Here is a 25,068-nt window from a genome sequence, read left to right as displayed (position 1 = left end):
TTTGTGTGTGTGTGTGTGTGTGTGCTTCCGTTCTGACATCAAGGACATGGACACAGCCAGCCATGGGAGCCACCGCACACCCCCCCCCCCATAATGCTGCTTAAGGTTAAGGAATTTAATTACCTTGCGGTTTTCTCGCATAACTTTTGAACCCAAAAAGAGGGAGAGAAAAAGCGTTGGAGCGATGGAGTGGTGGGTGGGTGGTGAAATTTCTGGCCTATTTTCATTGCATTTTCCACACACACACACATAGACACATTGACACCTGGACACCTTGGCCCGGCCCACCCCTACTGTCTGTCAGCTGGAAAATTTACATTTTCCCTGTGGAGGTGCAAATATTTCTGGTGGACAAAAAAAAATTAAAGAACGATGGCAAATAAATCTTGAATATTTTGTGTGTTGGATAATGTGCAAGGCCGAATTGATGGTCAGGAGAAGAGAGTCCATAACTAATGTCCCACTCCTATCCAGGGTGCGGATCAAACCTCAACGGATCCCCATAGGCAACCATCACCACTTTGGGGGTTCTCATTTTTCTCCTTTTTTTTCAAGCGCCTTCTTTTTTCATTTGAAATAAAAGCTTATAACTTTTTTGTTTGTTTCATTATTATTATTATTTTTTTTTTTAATTTTCCGGTGCTATATTTTTTATTCATTATTTAGAATTATTTTATTTATTTATTTATTTTAATTTTTGTGATGGCATTTGAAATGGGTGGCCCCAGGGCTTCCCATCTCACGGCGAATGATAATCATCTGCATAAAGTTTTCCATTCGCTGATATTTGACAGCAAATATTCCAACAGAGAATAAGTCAGCTAAGTCCTTGTGACTGCTCCTAACTCTTTGCTCTAACTATCTATCCCCCCCGACCGCCCCCTCTCTTGGCAATCGCTCAAAATGATGTTTGCAAATGTAACCAAGAAAAGGCGAACCGCCAACGCGCTTTTACTTGGCAACTTCCTGTGGACTTTTCCACCCCGGCCATCATTCATACCACCCACGCAGCCATTTGGAACGCACTATGCCACCATTTGCAGAGGAGGAGGAGGGAGCACGGGCAAGAAGAACGCACCATTGCCTGGCAAATTGGTTGATAACAATGGGTTACAGCACAGGCAAACATCAGCAGCATGAGGAGTAACAGCAGCAGCAGCAGCTCAACCACCAAAGCCAAACCAACCAAATAAACCATTCAAAATCAAACTAACTAAGTTCCAAGTGGGGGGCACAGCCTCTCTGTGTGTGTGTTTGTCAGACTAGAGAGGAGGGGCACGTGCCAAAAGTGCCAAAGTCGTTGTTGGCTGTGAAGATGACGCTTCAGTAGGAGTTAGGAACCTAGGAACCCCAAGTGGTACACAGTTAGCGCTAAAAGAATCTACTACCGACCCGACCCGATCCGACCCGATGGCTGCATGTCAAACATTTGCATCCCAGCAGATGACGATCCTGATGGCTTTCCCCCACACCCCACCGAAATGTATGGGAATGTTTAAAGTTTTGTTTGTTAGTTTCGATGTGGTATAAATCCTTGAGCTTTGAACTTTTCAATGTGTTTGTGTGTGTGTGTGTGTGTGTGTGCTCGGGGCAAAAAAGTTGTTAATAACAATTCGGGTAAGAGAAAGTTTTTTTTTTTGCAAAAATCAAAAAAAAATATATAAAAAATAGAAGAAAATTTTGAGTTTGTTGTGGGGTGGGTCACAGGGGGGCGGGCAAAAGCTCATTTATCACAATGATGAAGTTGCCAAAAAAAATGAAGTACTATATGTTAGAGATTTTGGAGTAAAGGTTGAGTGGGTTGGTGTGGGGTGGTAGCCCCCTGTCCTGTCAGGCCTGTCGCTCAGCATTCGACACGTGTATGGAGAGAGTCTGGAGTGTATGCCATTCCATGCTTTTACTTTAATCATAAACCAGGACACCACCAGGACGACACTGACAAACACTTGAAAAATGCAAAACAAGTCCGAGGCCCAGCCCGGCCCAGACGATGATGCTTTGTTTTCTTTCTTCTCGTATATGTGTATATGTATCCCCCCCCCCCCTTCCCACCCACCCATCTACCCACTCATCCCTGTACATTTTGTGTTCAATTTTGATTGCAGTTCTCCAACTTCAACTTGTCGTTGATGACTTTGTTTTTGTCAACGTCATGACTGTCATGCAGAACGTGTTCCAGTTCCCACTGCCACTGCCACTCCCACCCTCCCTTCCTCTTGTGTGCTGTGTAACAGATTTCTAATGCTCTGCTCTGCTCTGCAGCTTCCTCCTCTTGAGGCAATATTTATTGTTTTCCAACTCATAATCCTTGGAGTGGAGAGCAGCAGCAGCAGCAGCAGCAGCAGCTCCTTCTGCTGTTACTTCTGTTCCTTCTGGCTGGCTGGCTGGCTGGCTGGCTGGCTGGCTGGCTGGTTGACTGCCTGCCTGCCTGGTTAAGATGGTTTCCAGCTGCTTATTGGCATTGAAGTCTGTTTGAGTTATGGCTTTTGCTGTTTGACTTAAGGTGCTGGGCGAAACCATTAAAGTTATTGCTCCCCTCCCGCCCAGAGTTCGGGTGTCCGTTCGGCTTCAGTGCACTATAGGAATCGGTGGAGCTAGTACTGCACTCAAACCCTTAGCCATTCATCATTTATACATCAGCTAGTATCGAGTATTACTGCAGCTTTTTTCAGTTATTCAAATAAGAGTAAAAAAAACCATCTGCCACCATCCTCCATTAATTGAGAGCAATTAGAGGCTGCGGCAAATGTCACTTTGATGACCTCAGCTCCCCCTCCCCCTTCTGGATTAATTTCCGCATCCGAAATGCCGCAGCAGCATACAAAAACCACCGCTTCACATTTCAATTTGATGACCCAATGACCTCGCCCGCCTTCTGGCCGGTGACGTATGCAGGGCTGTGGCTGAACTGTGCTGTGTTCTGGTCTGCTCTGGTCTGCTCTGTTCTGGTCATTGTTTGCCACTACGAAGGGTTAAATGGCTTTAAAGTCGTCAGTCCAAGGCCTTGTCGGGCAGGAAGCAGGAAGCAGAACCACTTTAAGCATCCCTTAGCCTGGCAGCAGTTCTTTCCTCTCTCTTTCTCCTCTGTTGCTGCCTGCTAAGCTTTACAAATTTGTTATTAAGACGTTTAACCCACAAAAAAAAACCCGCTCTTGATATGTGGCTTCACACACACACACACACACACACACACACAAACCAACCAACCAACAGGAAAATATAACAAAAAAAAAAGGGCACAAAAAATTGCCACAAATAAATGAGCAAATAAATAACAAGTTGCCCAAGCGAATCTTTTGTGTGACTGTTGGCCACATGATACGAAAATCGGAGTGGAAATCCAGTGTGCTGGAAGGTTCCTCCTTCAGGTACATTGTTGGTGCCGCAGGGAAAGGAATCCTCCTCTCGTAAAAGCAATTGAATAAGCTTCTGTCTGTGTACAGCACACAGATACTGAGACAGAGACATTTACAGCTAAGCAGCACCACAACACTATTGGGAGAGAGAGAGAGAGAGAGCGAGTTTGTCGCCAAAAACTAATCCCATCAATTAGTTTTGTACTTTCAGTAAATTGAATTTCTGTGGCAAGCAAATCACAGTTGAATTTAACTTAAATTCGTAACTAGCTCTTGAATAATTGATTAACGTTGCATACGTTACATTTATACATACATTCGTGTGCCATCGTTATTCGTAGTGCTCTCAGGCCATAGGAAAGTAAAATTAGCTTTCATAGGTACTTCCATCTATTGCTATTCCTCTTCCTATTGGCATTCATCAACAGTCATGCCTGTATCAGACTTTTCGATTCCGATCTTTAGTCACAGCCTGGACGGATCTCTAGTGATGTATCGCTAGTACCATCATCTAATCTCTATTTGAACAGCGCCTCTGATCATTGTCGCTCTGTGATTTCTAGCATACATTATTAAGTATATTTCTGGATTTCCCACATCCCTCATCTTTATCTCGCAGCTCCCAGTATCACTTTGGGTTCCTTTTCTGTCCTTTCCTCCTCTTCCATTTTCCCCATTACCATTACCATCCTTAGTTGCTGTTCTACATCCATCTCTTCTGCTCTCTGCTCGCATCTCTAACGACCCCACTCAACATAAGTGTATCCTCGAAAATTAAAACTTTCCCCACACTTCAGCCCACACCCACACACATGCAAAATTAAATGAAGCACCTACGCAGCGGCCACCATTCACACACACAGATACAGGAATGCCTGGAGAGTGCCTGGCCACACGCGCATATGTTACGCATACGCCACGTGGCACTCGTGTGGGTGAAGGGGAAATTTAAAAATGCTGGTCACTGCCTGTCCCCTGCTGTTGCTGTTGCTGCTGTTGCTGTTGCTGCTGTTGCTGTTGCTGCTGTTGCTGTTGCTGCTGCTGCGGTACGCAATTGCGTGGCTAAACCATAAATCACACTGTGCCTGCACAACGCCAACACCTGCCAACCGAATTGGGGTTTACAGTGGAAAGTACCCAGCGGACAGGGGGCAAGCCTTGAGTAAATGCACTAATTTTCATGCACCTTTGCCATGGATATTGATATATCAACATTCAACCATCAATGCATATACGGGGGGGCGTTGGTACGTGATTATGTTTGCGGATGACAATGGGTTGGGCCTTGGGGCAGCAGCGTCATTATCATCAAAGTAAATTTACGTTTATAAATTAGCCGGAGGTCAACAAACGAATTCAATGGCGGCCATAATTCAGGTAAATCATATAAACCCATAGTTGGATATAGAGTAAATGGACCTGTACGAGCATCCTTCCCACTGCCACTTGCATTCTTACCCCTCCGCACCCCCCATCACCGCTGCTATGTATGCAAAATACATTGCCGTAATTCCTTTTCGCTTGCCTGCTTGCCGGGGCACAACTTATGCAAATTGGCGACTGGCTCTTTGTCAAGCAAAAGCAAAAGCAGTTGCATACCAGAAATAGAGCTCAAAAGTTTATATATAGCATAATATACTATATTCTACTCTAATATATATGTATGAGATGTATATAGGAAAATTGCATGTTTCACTGCAATGAAAACAAATCGCAAAATTACCATAATCAAAGCATAAAAGGGATTTCTGTTTTATTCTTTGGCCCACAACACACCACACCACTCTCTCTCTCTCTCTCTCTCTCTCAGCTGCACTACAGCTTCCTGGTCTGGTCTGCTCTGCTTCCCGCTTCTGCTTAGCTTGTTGGCTTGTTCTCTACAACACTCTTCTCTATTTTTACCCCCGACTGAGACAAAAGAGCGAACCTCTTTTCTGTTCCTTTTTTTTTTTGTCTGTGTTTTTGAAACTTGTCGACCAAGTTTGCTCGACGAAATATTTTAAAGTAATTGGCCTCGTTTGTTGGCTGGCCGGGAGAACGATGCGAGGATGAGGATGCGAGATGCGAGATGCACGAGAACAAGAGCAAATTGAATTTCGAAATAGATCTATTTGAGTTTGGTAATTGGTGCGGGGCTCCTACGAATTGTTTTTGACAAGTTTCCCTCTCGTATTTTATTGCGGCTTCTTCGGCCAAGCTTCCCCCATCCCCCATCCTCCACCCCCATCCACCACCCACCATCACCCCTTGAATGGTGCGTGTAATTGCAGCCAGGCGCAGCATATGAGAGCGGGAGCGACACCACAGAGATAATACTGGACAAGTTCCTAAAAGGTTTCAATAATTATTTGAGCCCGAACTATCACGATAGTATCGATTGTTTTTTCAAAACATTCAACGTTGATATTCCTCGATTTTGATATTCCGTTTAATATTACTAGCTAGCTGGGACTCTCAGCGCTAAACAAATAATTTTATCCAATTCCTCAATGAATTTTGTATAGGATTGGCTAGTCTTCAGAACTATTTTTAATGGGATTGTTTAGATATTAGGGTTCAAACAAAAACGGCCAAAGCATAACACGTAAATGTTGACTAAATGTGACGTCAGTGTTGCTGGTCAACCAAGTTTCTTCTATGCGTATGTACTTTTGTATACCTTATTTATTTTAATTGATGTTAAATGTTTTGTTCCAAGCTCCATTGAAACATTATTTATGATTTAATCCTAGACTTACATGTTTTTTACCTATAAGTGCACATGTTTGTGTTTTATATATACATTTATCCTGGTTCTGATACCTATTATTGGAAACCGTGAGCTGCAAAATTTCGTTTATATCTTTAAAACAGAGACTGAGTAGTTTCTGCATTAATTGGAGCCTGGTATAACAAACAATATCTCAGGTCCATAATATCCATTTTCCCAAGGTATGCAGATTGTTGCTCATCCCTTGCCAAAGTTGCACAACAATGCTGTCCCATGTTGCTGTATTTTTTTCTATACAAATCAACTGTATCTTACGGGAACGTCGCAACCATGAATCTACGCTACCGTATGATACATGTGGCCACACCGCGAAAATGAGGGGAAATTCACCACGAAAACGCTCTTTCACCTCGGAAAAGAGAGAACATTTTGAAAAACCACCACGAATTGAGAGCGAAAAATGTCAGTATTTGGCGGTCATTTTCAAAGGAATATTACTTTATGGAAAAATAAATATTTCACTTGATTTGTTTTGTCAAGCGTGACTGGAACCTCAGAAACGTCATTTTCAAAATATGCCGATGGCACGCCATAACATAAGGCGCAAAGTTAACATAACATAAGGCGAAACCATATCTAACAGGCCAAAAAAAACCCGTCAAAAAGGAAGAAGAAGAAAGTCGAGCGCTTCGCTTCAAAGTCACTAGTGGCGCTCCGATTAGAAGCTTTTTGTGGCTTGGCCAAAGCTTCTAAGCTTCTTCTTTGCAGGACGCTTCGATAGGTGTCTGTCCAGGCTACACGAATGCTTTTGGATACATTTGAAATGGTGCTTGTCCTTGATAACGGAATTTCTAATAACTTATCAAATATCACAACCAAACACCAACTTAATTAATTAAACCAAATTCGAACTCACATTAAATCCAATTTCAAAACCAAAAACGGTTGCAGTCATAGTTAGTCGATTGGCTGCGAACGTCGAATGTTTTTTGTGCACATAACCGGATTTCGAATACCTATTACATAAATTAAATTAAATTTTTGTATATTGTGTTTTAAATTTAGTTTTCTTAAGTTTAAGTTAATTAATTGCACTGAATAAAAAAAATAATGTATTTTCAGTGTTTTTTCTTTTGCATATATTTTTTTTTATAAAGTATCTAAAGTACAAAAAATTTGCTGCTAAAAAAATATTGTTACAATTTTGTTGCTAATTAAAAAAAACGTTACTACAAAAGAGAATATGTACATGAATGTGGAAGACAAGAGTTGACGGATTGGACCCCGAAAAGTACATGCACAGATAAGTACAGTAGACACTCACTACATGGCTATGGACGTAAGATACTTGGATAAACTTGCATTACCATCTAGGAACACAGACACACACACAGAACGATACGATGGGGAGACATACACTAATTCCTGAATCTAGGTAGGGATTGGACTGGCGGGAAATGGGTGTGAGGTTTTTTGAGACTTTGGGAAATTCGATTCAATTCTACTGTGGGTTGCACCTTCTCCGCAGATTGTATTTGGAAAGCGCTTACCACGCCCACTTGGGGGACACCTTGTCAAAGTTCCACTCATCGGGATGGCCCTCATGGCCACCGTCCTCGATGGGATTCATATCGGACCACCTGAAGGGTCCACTGCCAGTACGCCGCATGGCAATCGCTCGCATATCATTCCGCACCGGACGCCGTTCCGTGATGAGCTCCATTTCGGCCAGGCTGGCCGCATCATCGATGGTCACACTGAGACGCTCATCGCCAATGGAGGAGGGCACACCGGGATCACCTTGCTGTTGTTGCTGCTTCTGCTCCTCCTGGCTGTCCTCCTCCAGGGCTCGCGGCTGGACATGCTGCAGACGAAGGAATATGGGACCCGCAAAGGCATGGTAATCGCTCATGCCCAGTCGCGCATTGTAGGAGAAGAGCTTTAGGTCGATGTTGCCATAGGCAATGGACTCCTCGCCGCCCAGCAGATCGCCACGGAAGCCGTGGGTGCGCAGGTACTTGTCCACCGATTCGAGGTTCGTCAGCTCTGCCTCATCGGCGGCAGACAGCTGCTGGTCGTCGCTGTAATTGACGCCGCTGGCCTCCAGGGTCTCCTTCAGGTAGGGCACTCCATTGGCTAGCCAGGAGGTGTTGCCGGCTACAAGGAAACTCTGGGTTACATCCCGACTGGGCATGCGACCCGGCAGCTGTTCGGCAATCCAGACCATGTCCTTCAGCTGATCGTGACGCGACTGAATCGCCGCCTTATCCTTGTCATTGAGCGGCACAGGGGCATCGTCGTGCTTATCATCGGTGTCCAGGGCATTGTACAGATTATCTTGGACGCCCAGTTTGTTCAGATCGACGGTGATCCATTGCTTAGCTCCGGTTGCGGGATGCCTGGCCATGGCCCTGGCCCAGGTGCGTCTGTTCTGTGCAATGCGATTGGCGGCCATCACTCGGGCCACCAGCGGCACCACATCCTTCGTGTCCACCGTCTTCCACAGCTCCAGATTCTCGTTCTTGATGCCCACGCCGCCGACAATGGCCTGCACCTGCCGGCCCTTGATCACATAGAAGTCATCGGTGGAGCCCAGTATGCCGGGATAACCGGTGAAGGTGATGTCCGCGCCGGGCACTGTGTTGCTCCTCTGATTGGGCGAGAAATGGTAGTGGAACTTGTAGCGCTTCTGTATCCGCAGCATCGAGGAGTAGCTGCCCGCAGTGCTGTGTCCAAAGAGCAGCTGCAGCGTCTGCGGCGACTGCTCCTGCTGGATGATTCGCGTCAGCATCGATGCGCTGGGCAGAAAGAAGTTCTTGGGCTGATCACTGGATGCCTCCTCCTCCTGCTCTGCCGCCTGCACCTGCACCGTGCTGTTGGGCAGCACATAGTTCTCGTAGTAGATCTTCAGGTCCTGTATGTCGGCGGCGGCATTCATCAGCAGGAAATCGGACAATGGGATCTCCTCCTCCAGATCCGAGCGGGCACGCGTGGCCCCCCGAATGTAGCCCGTCTCCAGGCCCTCCAGCTGATTGAAGAACAAATGCAACTGATGCCAGTAGTGATCGTGCTCGGCCCTGATGGCCGCCTGCTTCTTCAGATGCTCAAAGTTGGTCGTCAGCAGATCCCTCAGCCACTCGCAGAACTTCTGGGTGCTCTCATCTCGCTCACAGGATGACGAAATTGTGCTAAAAGCAAAGTAAATCGATTACAATCTATTGATCCACTCCACTATGTTGAATGGCTCTTACTTGGCCCACTGATTGTAGATGTTCTTCCAGGTGAGGGAACCCTCCAGTATGCCCGCCGCATAGGCCTGCACCCAATCCGGATACGAACGCTGCGTCTCCACCTCGATTTGTGCCCAACTAAAGGAGGAGAAGGAGAACACTCATTAGCTGTGATCAGTTTTAATTTTTAGTCGCAGATCGTACCCATTCTCGTAGACTGAATCCTTGTAGCATATCCTGGCCACACCCTTGGGTATGTTGATCAGATCGTTCTGCTGCTTCCAGTTCTCGATTTGAAAGCCCACCTGCTTTGTCCAGAAGGCCGTCGCACAGTAGGTGCCATCATACTCCGGTCGATCCATGTAGCCAATGAAGAAGGCACCAATCACCAGCAAACCGGCTCCGATGAGTATGTAAGTCCCTATCCGTGTTTTCTGCCATGATGCACCTACAACTTTAAGCATTGTTCCGGCCGTCGTGAGGCTGATTCTAATCCACAAAGAAATGGGATATATGTATATCACACGCGTTCGATCGCTTCAGTGGGCGGTGGGGAGTGGATCAGTGGAGTTTCAGTATTCGTGGCTATAATTGAGATCGGCGCGTGCTGCGTACGAGTGGCCAAAACGTTGACGAATCAGCTGGCCAGTGTGTTGCGGGATGCTGAAGCTGCGGCTGGAGCAGGTGTAGGAGCAGGAGCAGGAGCAGGTGCTGCAGATGGTGGCCACGCTGTAAAGCGATGCGGCCGAGTGGTTCATTGGTCTTGCAGAGATTCCAAACAGTTCAATTGGGGTCTATTGTTGGCTATCGTATCCTATGGATGGATGTGTGGATGGTGTTCTGATGTTCTCTTCGGCTATGTCTTTTCAGGTTCAAGCTGTATCCCTGCAACCAAAGAGATACATTTTTTAAAATTAGAAAACGCAATAATTAGACGAATATTTACTTAGTTTAACACTCCCATCTAAATGTCCATTTAGTCTAAATATTTATTCAACGCAGCGCCCCATCTTCCGTCCAATCTCCCGTCCAATATCCCGCCCAATTTTCCATCCATAATAAACAAAATTTTGGAAATTTTCTGATCTGCTTATCCACAGAATTATTACGCCCCACTCATATACTCGTCTGAGAGATTCCCTTTTTACTTTACCCTTGAACCAGTTTAAATATTTATTCACTTTCTTCTGCTCAACGATGATCTGATCTGATCTGATCCCATCCCATCCCATTCACTATACTACATTGTATGTTTATTTCACACTTTCCCTTGTTAGATTTCCCGCTGGATGTTTTATTTTGGCAAACGGAATTCCATTCCTTGGATAAACAAAATTTTAAGCATTTGTAAAACTAATAAATTAATTTTATGGCCGGAATGGTACTTGCTTTATGGCAAAAAAAAAAAAAACAAGCAGCAGCAATAACCACCACTGCTGAGCTGAGTTAAATTGGTTAACAGAGTGTTGGTCGAAGATAAGCAGAACATCTGCGGTTCCCCCACCAATTATCATAAAAGTATCCACAAGATCGTACCAAACACAGAGAGAGAAAAGTGCTTAAAGCAATTATATTTTGCTTATCTGGCGGTGGGCTAATGGTGGGTTTGTCTTTGTCTTTGCCTCTGTCCCACGGGTAAGTTAATAAACAACATTCTAATTACAAAACCAGATTGCTTTTCCCCATCTATAAATAATCGACACTAAATTCTATTTGGTTTCAAAGCTCTTGCCCAATCCACATGGACTCTAATTGTGTGGGGAGCAAAAATTCCAAAATTGATTCGAAATTCGAAATTAAAATACACACTAAAAGCCATATCACGAAACAACCAAAACACAATATCATTCGTCTGGCACGTGTGCAGGCAGGCGAATTCTTTGTGCAAAATCGCATAGTATTATAGCATCAGTCAGTCAGCGGGTAAATACAATTACCCATCTATATTGATGGCTATTACGAGTACTACATATACCAAATAATACGTTTCTGGTTTTGCTTTAGCTTTTTGCATACAACGGAAATGTCTGAAGGCGCAAATATTTACGAAATGGAATCGAATGAAAGATTCAACCCAAAATAAATGGATATCTTCTATACTGTGTACTAAATGTAATTGCTTAAACCGAATGTAAATCATATGAGCCTCGTGTAAACAGAGGGCCGGCATCAAATGATCTTGGGATGTCTTACCTTTTGTTTCCCGGGTCCAGGAAGCTGCAATATCACAAGTCAACCCATTTGAAGAACTGCAATTAAACGAGAGAAAAAAACGGGGAATGATTAGATGTTTAGTCTGTGGCGCTTATAGTTTCGATTATTATTTTTTTTATTTGTTTATCCAATTGGTCGCGCGTTGTCTTGTGATTTGTCTCATGTGCGCCGACAATGCCCACAGAGAAGAGTCCCCAGAGTCGCCCAGAGTCTGTATTTGGAATAGTCTGTATATTCTCTGTTTACTTTCGGACCAGAGCCGGGTCCGGGTCCGAGCTGGACAAGAGCACGCGTGTGATGTGCTCTGAATTTTTGTTTGTGTCATAAAATGTTGATCGTGACAGTCATTTGATATGATATATGACCATGCTAATTGATTGGTGGTCTGTGGCTTTGTCTGTCTCCCTCTGTGGGAGTCATTGCCAATGAAGCGCAATTATGGTATTGGGTATTAAGTCGTAAAACCTAAATGAATGACAGCGGGGCTGGGGCAGAACAAATCCAACGAACTCGTTCAACTCTTCATTAGATGGGAGGGAGAGGGAGGTTCATCCATCAATCATTATTTTTGCTGTACTTGGCTTAGCAACCGAAACTGAAACTTTCTACTGGCTAAATTCCATTCAAGCTGCTTCTCAACCCATCACCTGTTCCCATCATCACCTGACTTTAAATGAAGTAATCCCTAGATCTCTGTGTATCTCTCTCCCAGTGAGTAATTTTCCTGGCAGATATTGGCTTCGATTTTCAAGGCCTAGCGCTTGAGAGGGGGAATGTAAACAATTTCAATGCAATTGAAAGGAGAAGGAGAAGGAAAAGCAAAACAGAAATTCATTTTCCATTTCGATAGCCATTGCCATTGCCATTTCCATTTCCATTTTCAGTTTCAGTCTGTGAAAATAAACAGCAATCAAGTTTGAAGTGAAAATGGCAGCAGCAGCAGCAGCAGCAACCTCAAGACAGACATCAATCGTACGAAAATCAATGGAACAAGTTTACATTTATTGAAAGAAACAATAAAACATATTAAAGGTATAAATCCACAGCAGACTTAATTGTATTGCGCTCCCAGAAGGCTGTCAATAAAGATATTATGCAGAACCCAGGGGAAATCCACACGTTGAGTGCAGAGTACACTCCTCCGTCACTGGACTGACGTCAAGAATTAGCGTTATAACGCTATGGAAACACACAAAACTGTCTATTGCTATTTTAGCAATGAGGGTGAGAGTGGGAGTGGGAGACGACGACCCACTGACGTCTTTTGCGGCTCACTTAACTTACTTAACGCCGATTATCATCATCATTATCGCTGTTTAAACACAGTTGCGTTTTTGTTTTGTTTTGTTTTTAGGCTGGAGTACGACTATTTAGCTGTACTTCAATTCTGTATTCCAGTCTGAGCTACTGAACTAGATGGCGTTCAATCAAACTATAGCCTAGAGCAAATAGTTTACCCCTTCCCACGTCTATCGTTTACCCGACCTGAAACTGTCACTAAGGGAGCAAAATAGATTGATAAGATTACGGCTCAGGGTACATACATATATATTTATGAGTGGACATATTTAGATATAAGCATGTCTGCCATTTGGCATATTAAGAACACAAGTTCAATCAATCGGTAGTCTAGGCAGAGAGCCCACAGATAAGATATACAAAAATTTATTAATCAGCATTGGCATAACTTTTAAAGGGGATTTTCCTCTACCAGTACGAGTATATATGTACATATAATAAATTCGAGCGATTATAGTCTCTACTTTAATCATAATGGATCTTTAGCCATAAATTAAATTCCCCATCATTTTTCAAAGATTTATAAACTAAATAAAGAACAGAAATCAACCCACAACCCACATACATAGCTGTAGTATGTAGTACATTTTATTTTGTTTCTGTTAGGTTTGCAGTAAAAAACAATTCATAATCTTTCCAAGAATTTTTGAGCGCGGCGCCACATGTGGCATGCGGTAGACGGTACGTGTCTTCATGTGCCACGTGAGTGATATAGGAAATACATTGTATTTGTGTATGCCCTCTGCAGAGTGTCTCCGAATGTGGGAATGTCTCAATGAATAAATAAAAAAAAAAAAAATGAATGCAAAAAAACTGTCGACTGTGCATAAAATGAAGACCAGTGGCCAGGTTTCAGCGCTGAATGGCTAAATGGCCCAATCAATGGGGTTAACAGAAAACAACAAAAAAAAAACTGCTTACTTGGCTGCTGCCACGCGTCGCCACAGCTATGATAAGAGCTGCAATTCCCCAATTCCGTATCCCCCCGGAGTAAACTGATGCCCCCACAAAGTACCAAAGTCCAGAGTCAGCTATGAAAATGCCCCTCCCCACGGTATCAGATGGCAGGCAGCAGCACTCGGAGACACAATATCTTTTGTGGATATGGCACATTTCCAGAGCTAACAGAATCCGCAGGCTTAGAGTTATGGATGGATGGCCAGACGAAACAACATTGACTTGACGCGTCGAGACGTCTGGAACGTAGACTCTCTCGGCGGGGACTCTGATTCTGATTCTGATTCGTACTGAATTTCTATGATATCAAACACGTGGACATCCGATGGCATCCGATGGCAATTCCTCCTGACTTCAATTCAATTCCAGACAAGCAAACGTGATTGACTTGACAGTTAAACAAAAGGTATTGGAAGGCCTGAAATCTGAGGCGTAATATTCCATTCCCATTCGGAGCACATTCCCCAATCGAATGCTAACGATTTAATGAATGATCAGACAGCAATTTAATCAGAATACATAGTATATACATATGCATATACATATGTATAGATAATGATTATCTATGGGGTGCAATTAGCGGGAAACTCTTAATTAATACAATATACAAATGCAAATTCGTGTGGAAATTGTCAGAGAATCAGCTAAGAATACATATTTAGGTAGTTTCCCCTGGGATAAACTTGTACCACAATCGAAATGATATAATCCATCCCATTGTGCAAAACCTTTAGGTATATTTGATTTTTATATAATGTTTGTTGTTTCTTCTACTCTTTAATCGATTTGTTTGTTTCTGAATTTAAGTTTGTAAACATTGCAGTAGTGGGGGATTTGCCTGTGTTTTTAAACCAATTTTTATAGTTATTTATTAAGAACTTTTACTGAACAAAGAAGTTCATTTAGTTTTTTCCCCACTCTTTCTTTACACTTTACACTTTGTTGTAATTTCCTCTGCTATCAGAGAGGGAGAGTGAGAGACAGAGGAAGAATTATATTATAATTCTTGAGAACAAAATCGCTCACTAATCGGTTCTGAACTTTTGATAATGATGCAACCGAAACCAGTTATGACAGAACCCTCTCTCCCACACAGAATGACAGGTTCATTTACCTCTTTTGTTAAATTTTGGGGGGTTTCGTGGCACACAAAAACCTCTTGATTTTAATTCCGCACACACCGAAAAAATCTATTTGGTTCTTCCAATTAACTGCAATTATCTGGAAAATCGTCAAGTGCGCGCGCGACTTCGATTAATGGGAAAACCGGAAAAATCTGCACCGAATATACGTTTAAACGGAATCCTCCTTTTGCGTCAAAGGTTGATCTTTCTTTCTCTCTGAATCTGAATGTACACTCGACTCGTTTGTATGTCTGGTTCGTACCGATCCGTATGCCTTGACGTTCCCACCGAAAATGTTGGACGGGGGCGCTTTTTCGGACTTTTCTTCGGCTCTTTCGGCTTTCGGGTTTTTCTAGCCACGAAGCAACCAACGAATGCCAAATGCGAATGCGAATGCGGGGAAAATCGTGCCCAGTCTTCGTGCAATTTTTTGTTGCGTTGTTTCAACGATCAAAAGTTCTATTGAACTTGGCCGCTACGCTATCTTCACACCAGAGAGAGAGAGATAGAGAGATACTCATGTAGATGGAGATAGCCATAACCTCACCCAAAGAAGTCCTCTTTTGAGGGTCACTTGGGTTATGCACTTTGCACTTGTTGTTGACCGACTTGTGGGACATGTTTCCGCTTGGCTACAACAATTTTACAATTAGAATTGACATTTAATTGAGCGGCTGTCGCATCATTTCCATCAGTGCGCAATTGTCGTGGGTAGTGGGGTAGTGCCACATGAGTTTTCCCCATGAAAATGTGTGTGCCTCGCATTTCACTTTCTTTGCCTCTCACAAATTGATAAGAGTCAGAGTCTGTGTGTCTGTCTGTGTCTGTGTTTGTGTTTGTGGGGTCAATCAAATTCTTGGTCTGCTCTCAATTGAAATGAATTGAGAATTGAAATGGCGACGAGTTCTGTGTGTGCACCAGAGACATTTCATTTACATAAGTCCCAGTCCCAAGCAGTAGAGTGGGAATGGAAAGGGGAAAAACCTTGATTAATCTGTTGCAGCATATCTGTATGCATTATTCTATATCTCTCGTTCTATCTAGCCTGACCTAAGCAGCAATTGATTGACAATTGTCGGTCAATATCAAAGTACGCACACACTCACATACACATACACAGAGCAAACCCACACAGAGATGAGGCTGCTGAGCGATCGACAGTCTGGTTTCTCCTTCTATTTTTATACGTTTTTTTTTCTCCTTTCCTGTTCTGCCGCACGAAACATTCCTCTTGCACACAAATCCCACAGTCCCACAGACGACCAGGCCTGAGCCAGGAAGGACAAGAACCTCAAGGATTTTGACCTCATTTGTCTGTCGCACAATGGGGCTGACTGCCTGCCTGCCTGGCTGCCAGGGCACTTCTTGGAAAGACCTGCCTGTTGTTGCTTTAATAGTTTTTATTGCCTTTTATTTGTTTGCTCTGATGGGCTCCTCCGCTCCAGACGCCGAGAGGGGCAGGGGAAAGAGGAGAAGCCTGAGAAGACGGCGCCGCGCATGCGCAGTCTACCCTGTCCCCCCAGTCTTTTAACTCCAACTTGTGTTGCTAGGCAGACCTACTCTACGCTTTAGTTTCCCCCTTTTGAACCGATTTTGGAGGTAATTTGAGAAGTTTTTCTGTCTTGGTTTCGTTTGGTGTTTTTTTTTTTTTTTTGGTTTTGTTTGCTTTGGAGTTTTGTATTCTAGGCCATTGGCTTTTGAGGTTGAACTCTTACTTTTATTGGCTGACAAAAAAAACACTTATTCGGTCGGCTTGCAAGGTTTTCATTTTGCTGGAAACAAAACTCTTTTGAATCTTTGCTTAGTGCACAATCTGGTGTGGTGTGGTGTGAGCGAGCCGCTGCGGGGCAAGACCTGAACTAAACTGTCACAAATTTTGATATTGTTTGACTGCTTTTGACTGCTATCTTGTGGCAAAATCATATGCTATCCAGCACCAGAGATAAGGCAGATCTTTCAGCGGAAAAGACACTAAAACGAGTCAGACAGTCAGACAGACAGACCTTCTACGTAAATACATCAAGTACAGCGTATTTTTGGATGCTCCTGCGTCTTGGCCATTTTTATATGGCATGTTTATTTGGCAAACTTCAACCGGAGTGAAATTCGTGTGGGAGATGTGTCTCTCCGGTGTTTGCCCGGGGTCTTCACCGATGTCAACGATTCTACTGCCTCTCTGCCCAACACCCCATGTGATCTTGTCCTGTTCCGCATGTCTGTCAGACTCGTACACGTACTCGTTTCTTGGAAAATGTTGTTATTCAACGAAATGAGTCACATCCAGAGGGCAGGTACAGGGTCTAGCTGATATCGGCCATGTTGAGGCGAATATTTTTTAATCAATGAAATGGAATGGCAAAATGTACTAAAAATAGACAATTTCCATTGGGATTTACCCGGCGAACCCCCCCTTTCCGATAAGAGTACCAAGAAATCCTCTAAAGAGGTACTGGCACTGGTGGTTGAGCAGAGAGAGAGAGAGAATCACCCCTATATATGTTGATGGTACTGTGTCGCATCAGCATCGATCCTCTCCTCTCCTCTCTCTCTATCGTCAGATGTTGACCCTATTTTTGTTTTTATTTTTATTTTTTTTGCCAGTAAACAGATATTGCGCGTTGCCATTCCTTGACTGAATGTTAAATTATTACGAGGTCAATAATCAATAATTGGATAGCCTTACAAATGGCACTGTTAACACTAACACTTAACACTCGATGGAAACGCTGTATTCTATATACATATATTCGATATCGAGATCGAGGACAACTTACCGGGAAATTGTAATGGCTCGTGACTCAGTCAAATGTTGCGCTAGCTGGAGTGAAAATCGCTTTGGCTGCTGCTGGGAAATGTATGGTATGGAGGAGAATTCTTTGGATATTTGCTATAGTCGGCCAGTTTGTACGATGATTTTGAGGTATTTAACACGAAACTGCTATATAGTCACACAACGCTCTCGTGTTAATCAGGCGTGAAGGGCTACATTGGAAAAGCACTGATGTGATATAAAACTTTTTCCCGATTTCTCTCTTTCCGGTTGCCGTTGGACAATTCACACTCTTTTGGTTTACAACAAATAGACGTTTATTTCGCTTGAAATTATAGTTTTATTTCATTGAATTTGTTGGGATAGTTGTTGCCAAGCGGTTTTTTGTTTTAAATTAATTATATATAGTGTGTAGTTGTGTGTTGTGTGTATTTGTGGTGGGGAGAGTGTTTTGTAGAACGCGAGAACGTGGCGCTTTTTTAGTTACACTCCGAAAGCTGGCTGCCACTCTGTTTTGTACGTATTTTTAGCCGTCGGAAATTGTACAATTGTACAGTAACAATAAATACTCGTACACGTTGAACACGAAAAACACACAAATTACTAAAATGTACGAAATAAAAGCACCTATGTATTTTTTTCCCTTCCGATTGCCGCGATGAGTAAAAGAGAAATAAACGTCGAAAATCGGCCCCGCACGATCATCGGTGAATATTGTTTCCGACTCAAAGAGAAGTCAGAAGAGAGAACGAACTTGATTGCTTGCCCGATAGGATTGTCTGGCGTGAGAGTTTGAGTGGTATGCTAGCAGAATGTGCGAGACTTACACTACTCAACAAGATAAGGGGTTTTTTCTATTAGCTGCGATTGCGTTTCACACTCAACTACACTGGGACAAGGGCTTAAGTAGCAGGCTCATTAGCTGGTTACGGTCAAAACACTGAAACACTAAAGAGACAATTCGAAGAGAGCCCTCGCCCATGGTGCAATTATACGCCCATTGTATAATTTCATTATGCCCTCGCCTAACTCAATCCTTGTAGTACAGTGTATGACTCTCACAAGTTTCACTCAATGGTTTAATTAGTCTCTCTCTCTCTCTCCAAGTCGATTGGATGCTCTCTTCACCTCTCTCCGCTATCACTCTCTCTCTCTCCCGCTCTCTCTTTTGATCGTAGCGAATTGATTTCAACATGCATATGTAAATTAAACAGTTATTCGTGACGTCAGGCAGAGACAGACGATGAATTGACTCTGAAACTCCGAACATGTGGTTCCGCCCCCAAAAATCCCCTCATCAGACGAAACACAATCGGAAAGAGCAAACAAAACGTGCCGCGATAAGAGATAGCAGTCATGGTGTGGTGTGGAGGGGCGGATGAGTGGGAAATTTGTCAAGTTATTAGGTGATCTAAAATGCTAAAATCCCACTCAAAGTCCCAAATAAATACACCGTAACGGAAACGTACAGTCAAGTAATACATTAATGCACACTCTTATCTGTGCATGTTTGTTGAGCCTGGTGCCTGCACCACAAGGTGTATTTATTTAAAGGTAAGGCATTAATTACCAGGAAGCTCCTCTCTTGCAATAGCTACTTATGTATTTCGGTTCAATTGCCTTTATGCCTCAGTTAGTAAGTAATGCAGATGATAATACACCTTTTATGCACACACCGCGGTGACTTTGAACCGATTAAATTGCGTACCGAAATATGTACCACCTGAGCGGAAGAAATTGAAACCAAACAAATGATTTTAAAATTTATTAAATTATTAATTCGCTTAAGTAAATATGCTAATGAGCAGCGTTCCTGGCGGATTCTTGGGGCCTTGGCTTGTAAGTAAGAACTTCTATAGTGTAGCGGTTAGGTGAAATTTGAAATTTGGCCAGAAAGGAATCAGCTGGTTCCATAGTGTAGCGGTTATAGTCTTTATTCTGTTGTTGATTTATTTTCTAGGTCATACTTTTAGGTTGAACAACGGTGCAATATGTTTACAATTAACATTTATTTATAATTTATTCTAGGATAGGACTAAGCAGGAACAAGATTTTACACCCTAGGCACAAATCATGCATAAGAAAGATATTATTATTGATGTGCTTTTGGCTTTTAAATAAATAGCAATATTATATTCCAAAAGTCCGAGTTGAGTCCCCTGCCAATGACCTTATATGGTGTAACGGTGAGGGGAGGGAAATATGCATACAATTTGCAAGTAAATATCTACAGATATATGTTTCGAGGCAGAGACACCTACAATACGGAAATTCTACACAATAATTTCCTTTTCTGTGATCTGGGGGAAATTCTCAGCAGCAAAACATGCAACAAATTCATGCACGACTCGACCGTAGCTGCTAAACAAAACTGAAATTTGGCCAAAGGTAAGCAGCTGGTTCCATAGTGTAGCGGTTATCACGTCTGCTTTACACGCAGAAGGTCTCCGGTTCGATCCCGGATGGAACCAGGTGGTTTATTTTTGTTTTTCTTATTAATTTTCCAAAATATTTTTTTAATGTAACGGCAGTTAAAAAATAATTGTTTCCTTTCACATCATCCTTCAGGTGTTTTGAGCCAAAGACAACATATAGAGCTCGATGGGCGCCTAGAGCTTCTCTTTACACGCTGTAATGTCCTATTTCAGGCTGAGGTATGCATCAGTCTGTCCAGGGTCCTGAATTACAAGATATTTATAATTCACGAGGACTTTATCGGGAAACCAGGAACTTTGCCAGAAAACTGAAATAGAAATCACAACACTTTTTGGTTCTTTTAATTTTAATGGTTTTCTTTATTCTTCCGTATTCTTCCGTATGATTATTCTACCCGGTTATGTTAGGTTTACTTGTACTATGACGCGGATGGTGATTTGACTGACTCTCGCGATGGTTGATTGACTGCCTCCGACGATGGCTGGTGGACTGCCTCTCGATGGCTGATTGACTGACTCCCGCGATGGCTGATTGACTGCCTCCGACGATGGCTGGTGGACTGCCCTTTTCTTCATGCAAGGCAGTGCCTTTTATAGATCGGCCGGCCTTCGATTTTCCCATGAATGTCTTACAGATATCTTATTTCTACTCCAGAATGTGGGAAGGGTTCTTACATAAATATATATTGCCGAATTATAGTCTGCGCGTGCAGACAGGCTGATCGGTAACAGAAGGTTACCTAATCATTAGCCCTGCAGTCAGTGTCCAATATCCCCGGTAAGGAGAGTCGGAGACTGCTGACTGGCTTGCGCATGTGGGGGTTTTGCCCGGTAATCGAGGGTTACCTAAGCAATCGCCTCCCAACAAGTGTCCAATGTCCCAGGTAAGGTGATCGGTGTGCACCGGTACCGTGGGAAAGGAATTTCGTTGGCACTTCGGGAATATATATTGTTAGGAATATTTATTTATTTAATATTATTTTAGGTACTTATTGCGTAAGCCCCTTCTGCTGGTCTCCTGTCTTTTGGCGTGTGCTGAGGTTGCATTTTTGCTGGGTGTTGATCGCTTCACCTGGGAGTAGCGTTGGCTGCGTCATCTGCTTGTGACGAACCATGGGATCCATGGTTCGTTACACCCCCCCCTTTCTTCCGGGTGGGTGATGGAGAGATTTGTGGCGTCGCTTTGGAGGGTGATCGCCGTTCGATGTCACGTGTGCTGAGTCTTCGACTTTTCTGTCTGTTGGCCGCGCGTGTGCTGAGGTTGATATTTCCTTGCTTTGTCTCGTCTCTTGCTGTGGATTGTGGTGGCGCATGTGCTGAGTTTTCATTTCTTTGGGTGTTGAACTCGTCATTTGAGAGCGTTCGTTACTTCCGTGGCAGTGGGGGTTGGTTACATATTCTGAGCCCGCGGGTTTTTTTTGGTTCTTGGCTGCGCGTGTGCTGCGTTCTCGTCTTTGGGTTCGTTGGCTTTGGCTGGTCAGCTGCCGATATATGGAAACCAGAGTCGGGGCTAGGGGGATTGCGAGGGGCTGGTGGTAGTATTTGCCTCGTCGGGGGCATCACTGTCCTCGTGGAATTCCTTCAGGTCGTTGATGTTAGCCACCTTCGCTTTTCGGCTGCCCGGATGCTGTAGTTTTACAATGTTCGGTGATGCAAAACCTTTGACTCGGTATGGTCCATCGTATTTCGGTGCCAGCTTAGCGGCGAATCCGTCGGCCGCGTTGGAGAGGTGGTGTTGTCGTAGAAGTACTAGGGATCCAATAGTGGGGCGCCATTGCCGGCGGCGGAGGTTGTAATGCCTTCCTTGTTCTTGGCTTGCCCTCTGGATGTTATTTCTGACAATGGTGAATACTTCGCTGAGTTTGGTTGCCTTGCCGAGAGCGGTCTCTGGGGGGCTTCCGGTGCCGGTCGTGACTTCGTCGTAGAGGGCTCCAGGCAAACGGGGCTCTCTTCCATGCAGTAGGAAAGCTGGGCTGAATCCCGTTGTCTCCGAAACGCTGGAATTTATTGCGAGGGATATTTCCGGTAGTAGCTCATCCCAGGTATTTTGACGATCCCCTACGAATTGGGCAATCATGGTCTTGACCGTCCGATTTGCCCGTTCCGTTGGATTTTCCTGGGGGCAGTAGGGTGCGGTATGTTGCAGTTCTACTCCTGCTGTCTGTAGAAATGACCGAAACGATCGACTTGTGAATTGCGTGCCGTTGTCGCATACGAAGCGTTTGGGTATGCCGAAATGGCTCAGGATTCGTTCTCGGAAAGCCAGTTCCAGGGTAGCGGTGGTGGCCTTTTTGAGTGGTACCAATTCGACCCATTTCGTGAAAGTGTCAAAGAAGACGAGCAGCATCGTGTTTCCTTTCTTTGATCGAGGTAGTGGTCCAACGAAGTCAGCGCATAGTGTAGCGAATGGCTCTTCGGCTTTGCGAGTAAGCATCCGTCCCACCGGCTTGCGCTGTTGAGCTTTGAACTTCTGGCAGCTTACGCAGCCGCGGACATATTTCCTCACGTCTCGGTAGAAACCTGGCCAATAGTACCGTTGGGATATTCGGGTGATGGTTTTCCTGACCCCTAGGTGGCCGGCTGTGGGTTGGTCGTGGCATTCGTGAAGTATTCTGGCTCGTTGATCTTTTGCTACGCAGAGTTTCCATGCTATATGGTCGTCGTCGTCGGCGCCATGGCCCAGATGTCGATATAGTTCCCCGTTAGCATAGGTGTAGTCGGGGTATTTCTGAGGCTCGTCTTGGACTTGTTTTATCCGGTGCTGGAGCCAGGGGCAGGCTGTCTTCTCCTCTTCGATCCGTGCGAGTGTTCCTAATGGCTGCCTGGATAGTGCATCTGCGACTACGTTTTGTTTGCCCGCTCGATAATGCACGTCATATTGGTATTGCTGAAGTTCGAGGGCCCATCTCGCCACTCTACCGTATGGGCTGTCAAGCGTATTTAGCCATTTTAGCGCTAGATGATCGGTGATTACATCGAATCGGTACCCTTCCAGGTAGCAGCGTAGTTTCCGAATGGCCCAAATGACCGCTAGGCACTCCTTGTCAGTAGCGGAGTAGTTTTCTTCCGCCTGGTTCAGTCGTCGGCTGACATATGCTATGACTCGTTCTTTGCCTTCGATTTCTTGGGTGAGAACTGCGCCAACTCCTAGATTGCTCGCATCTGTTTGCAGCGAGAACTTGACGTTGAAATCGGGGCACGCAAGGACGGGGGCGGTCGTGAGAAGTGTCTTCAGTAGGTCAAAAGCAGCCTGTTGTGCTTCGGACCATACCCATGGTTGGTCCTTCTTGAGTAGGCGAGACATCGGTTGGACGACCGTCGCGAAGTTTGGTACAAATCTTCGGTACCAGGACGCCATCCCGATGCATTGGCGAAGCTCTTTTAGGTTGGTGGGCGGCCGGAGTTCTTTGACGGCAGCAATTTTGTCGGGGTCGGTGTGGATTCCCTCATTGCTGATCATATGGCCGAGATACTTGATTTGGGTTTGAAAGAATGCGCATTTTTCTGCATTTATCCTTAGGTTTGCTTTCCGGAGTCGGGACAAAACCACTTTCAAGTTGCGTAGATGTTCATTGAAATCTCGCCCCACGATGACAATGTCATCTAGGTACGCGAATGCATATGGCTCCATGTCTGTACCAATCACGGTGTCGAGAGCCCGCTGAAATGTTGCCGGTGCCGAGTGCAGACCAAAGGGCATAACCTTCCATTGGTAGAGGCCCCGGCCCGGTACGGTGAAAGCTGTTGCTTCTCTACTTCCGTCGGCCATGGGGATCTGCCAGTATCCGTTTTTCAGGTCGAGGGTGGTGATGAACCGCGCGTTTTGTAACCGTTCCAGAATATAGTTGATCCTCGGCAGCGGGTATGCGTCGGGGATGGAATGCGTGTTGAGTTGCCGGTAGTCCACGCACATGCGCCATTTCCCATTCTTTTTACGGACGAGTACAATTGGGGCGCTGTGGGGGCTCCGGGAGGGCTCGATGAGGCCTTCCGAAATCAATTGGTCCACTTGTTCATCAATTATTCGCATCATTGCTGGGTTCTTAGGATAGTACCGCTGTTTTATGGGCCGGTTATCCCTCATGACAATAGTATGCTTGGCGATGTCCGACGTTCCGTGGAGGCCATCAAATTTTGGTAACTCCTCCTCTAGAAATGCTTGGATCTGCGGCGCTAAATCTGGCGGCCACGGCTCCGGGACTGGTTCAGGCTCATGTTCTGTTGGGTCGGCGGCTTCGGAGTCAAGTGGTTGGCGTGGGTCTTCGGGTAAGAGGGTTGTATCGAAGGCGCTGGGCGGTTCGATCCTCCGTTGGTAGTCGCTTATGTGGGCGACGATGGGTGTGGTGTCGACCATGGGTAGGATGTTTTGGTACGCCGGGTGTAGTACTCGTGTTATACTACAGCCAGACTGGTACGTGAACAGGTGAGTCGCGATGACGCCTCTGGTATCACAACAACGACTTGTATGGGCGACGAAGATCTCGGACATGGCTCTAGGCATGGCTCGGTGCATGACGCTAAAAATCATGTCAGTACGCGGAAGGTACTCCATTGTGTAGGCGAGGATCGGTGTGGCGTCGGCCGTGGGTACGACAGGGCTGCGGTCGGTGTATCGTGGGGCCATCGTACTGGTTTCCGGGCCCGCGTTGAGGGGCTCTGTGGATATCAGTTCAATTATGGGCCCCGACCAGGGTGGGGTCCCTGCTCGGGCGCCACTTGTAATGTCCTATTTCAGGCTGAGGTATGCATCAGTCTGTCCAGGGTCCTGAATTACAAGATATTTATAATTCACGAGGACTTTATCGGGAAACCAGGAACTTTGCCAGAAACTGAAATAGAAATCACAACACTTTTTGGTTCTTTTAATTTTAATGGTTTTCTTTATTTTTCCGTATGATTATTCTACCCGGTTATGTTATGTTTACTTGCACTACGACGCGGATGTTGATTTGACTGACTCTCGCGATGGCTGA

General features: G+C 44.7%; 2 protein-coding genes and 1 non-coding gene across 4 annotated transcripts; 1 reads left to right on the top strand and 2 right to left on the bottom strand.

The window, feature by feature from the left end:
- Nucleotides 1-7,221: 7,221 nt before the first annotated feature.
- Nucleotides 7,222-9,859, bottom strand: LOC111074352 (putative phospholipase B-like lamina ancestor). The gene is made up of 3 exons (XM_041594618.1): nt 9,501-9,859; nt 9,318-9,434; nt 7,222-9,254 (listed from the first exon to the last, which is right to left on the bottom strand). The coding sequence occupies exons 1-3, from the start codon at nt 9,758-9,760 to the stop codon at nt 7,613-7,615; spliced, it is 2,019 nt and encodes a 672-aa protein (XP_041450552.1). The 5' UTR covers nt 9,761-9,859; the 3' UTR covers nt 7,222-7,612.
- On the bottom strand, nt 9,772-18,323 carry LOC121403785. 2 transcript variants are annotated; one of them, XM_022367094.2, is made up of 3 exons: nt 17,665-18,323; nt 11,490-11,545; nt 9,772-10,181 (listed from the first exon to the last, which is right to left on the bottom strand). In XM_022367094.2, the coding sequence occupies exon 3, from the start codon at nt 10,052-10,054 to the stop codon at nt 9,869-9,871; it is 186 nt and encodes a 61-aa protein (XP_022222786.2). In that variant the 5' UTR covers nt 10,055-10,181; nt 11,490-11,545; nt 17,665-18,323; the 3' UTR covers nt 9,772-9,868. The 2 variants fall into 2 exon arrangements, with proteins under 2 accessions (XP_022222786.2, XP_022222787.2); XM_022367095.2 differs by lacking the exon at nt 17,665-18,323 and adding an exon at nt 14,881-15,196.
- Nucleotides 18,324-20,058: 1,735 nt separating this feature from the next.
- On the top strand, nt 20,059-20,131 carry Trnav-uac. Its single transcript has one exon. It is a non-coding gene; the product is annotated as a tRNA-Val (tRNA).
- The last annotated feature ends 4,937 nt before the right edge of the window (nt 20,132-25,068 follow it).

Source organism: Drosophila obscura, unplaced genomic scaffold (genome assembly GCF_018151105.1).
Source record: "Drosophila obscura isolate BZ-5 IFL unplaced genomic scaffold, ASM1815110v1 contig_30, whole genome shotgun sequence".
Classification (NCBI taxonomy): Eukaryota; Metazoa; Arthropoda; class Insecta; order Diptera; family Drosophilidae; genus Drosophila; species Drosophila obscura.
The sequence above is the reverse complement of the archived record's forward strand: the minus strand, read 5'-3'. Positions and strand labels throughout refer to the sequence as shown.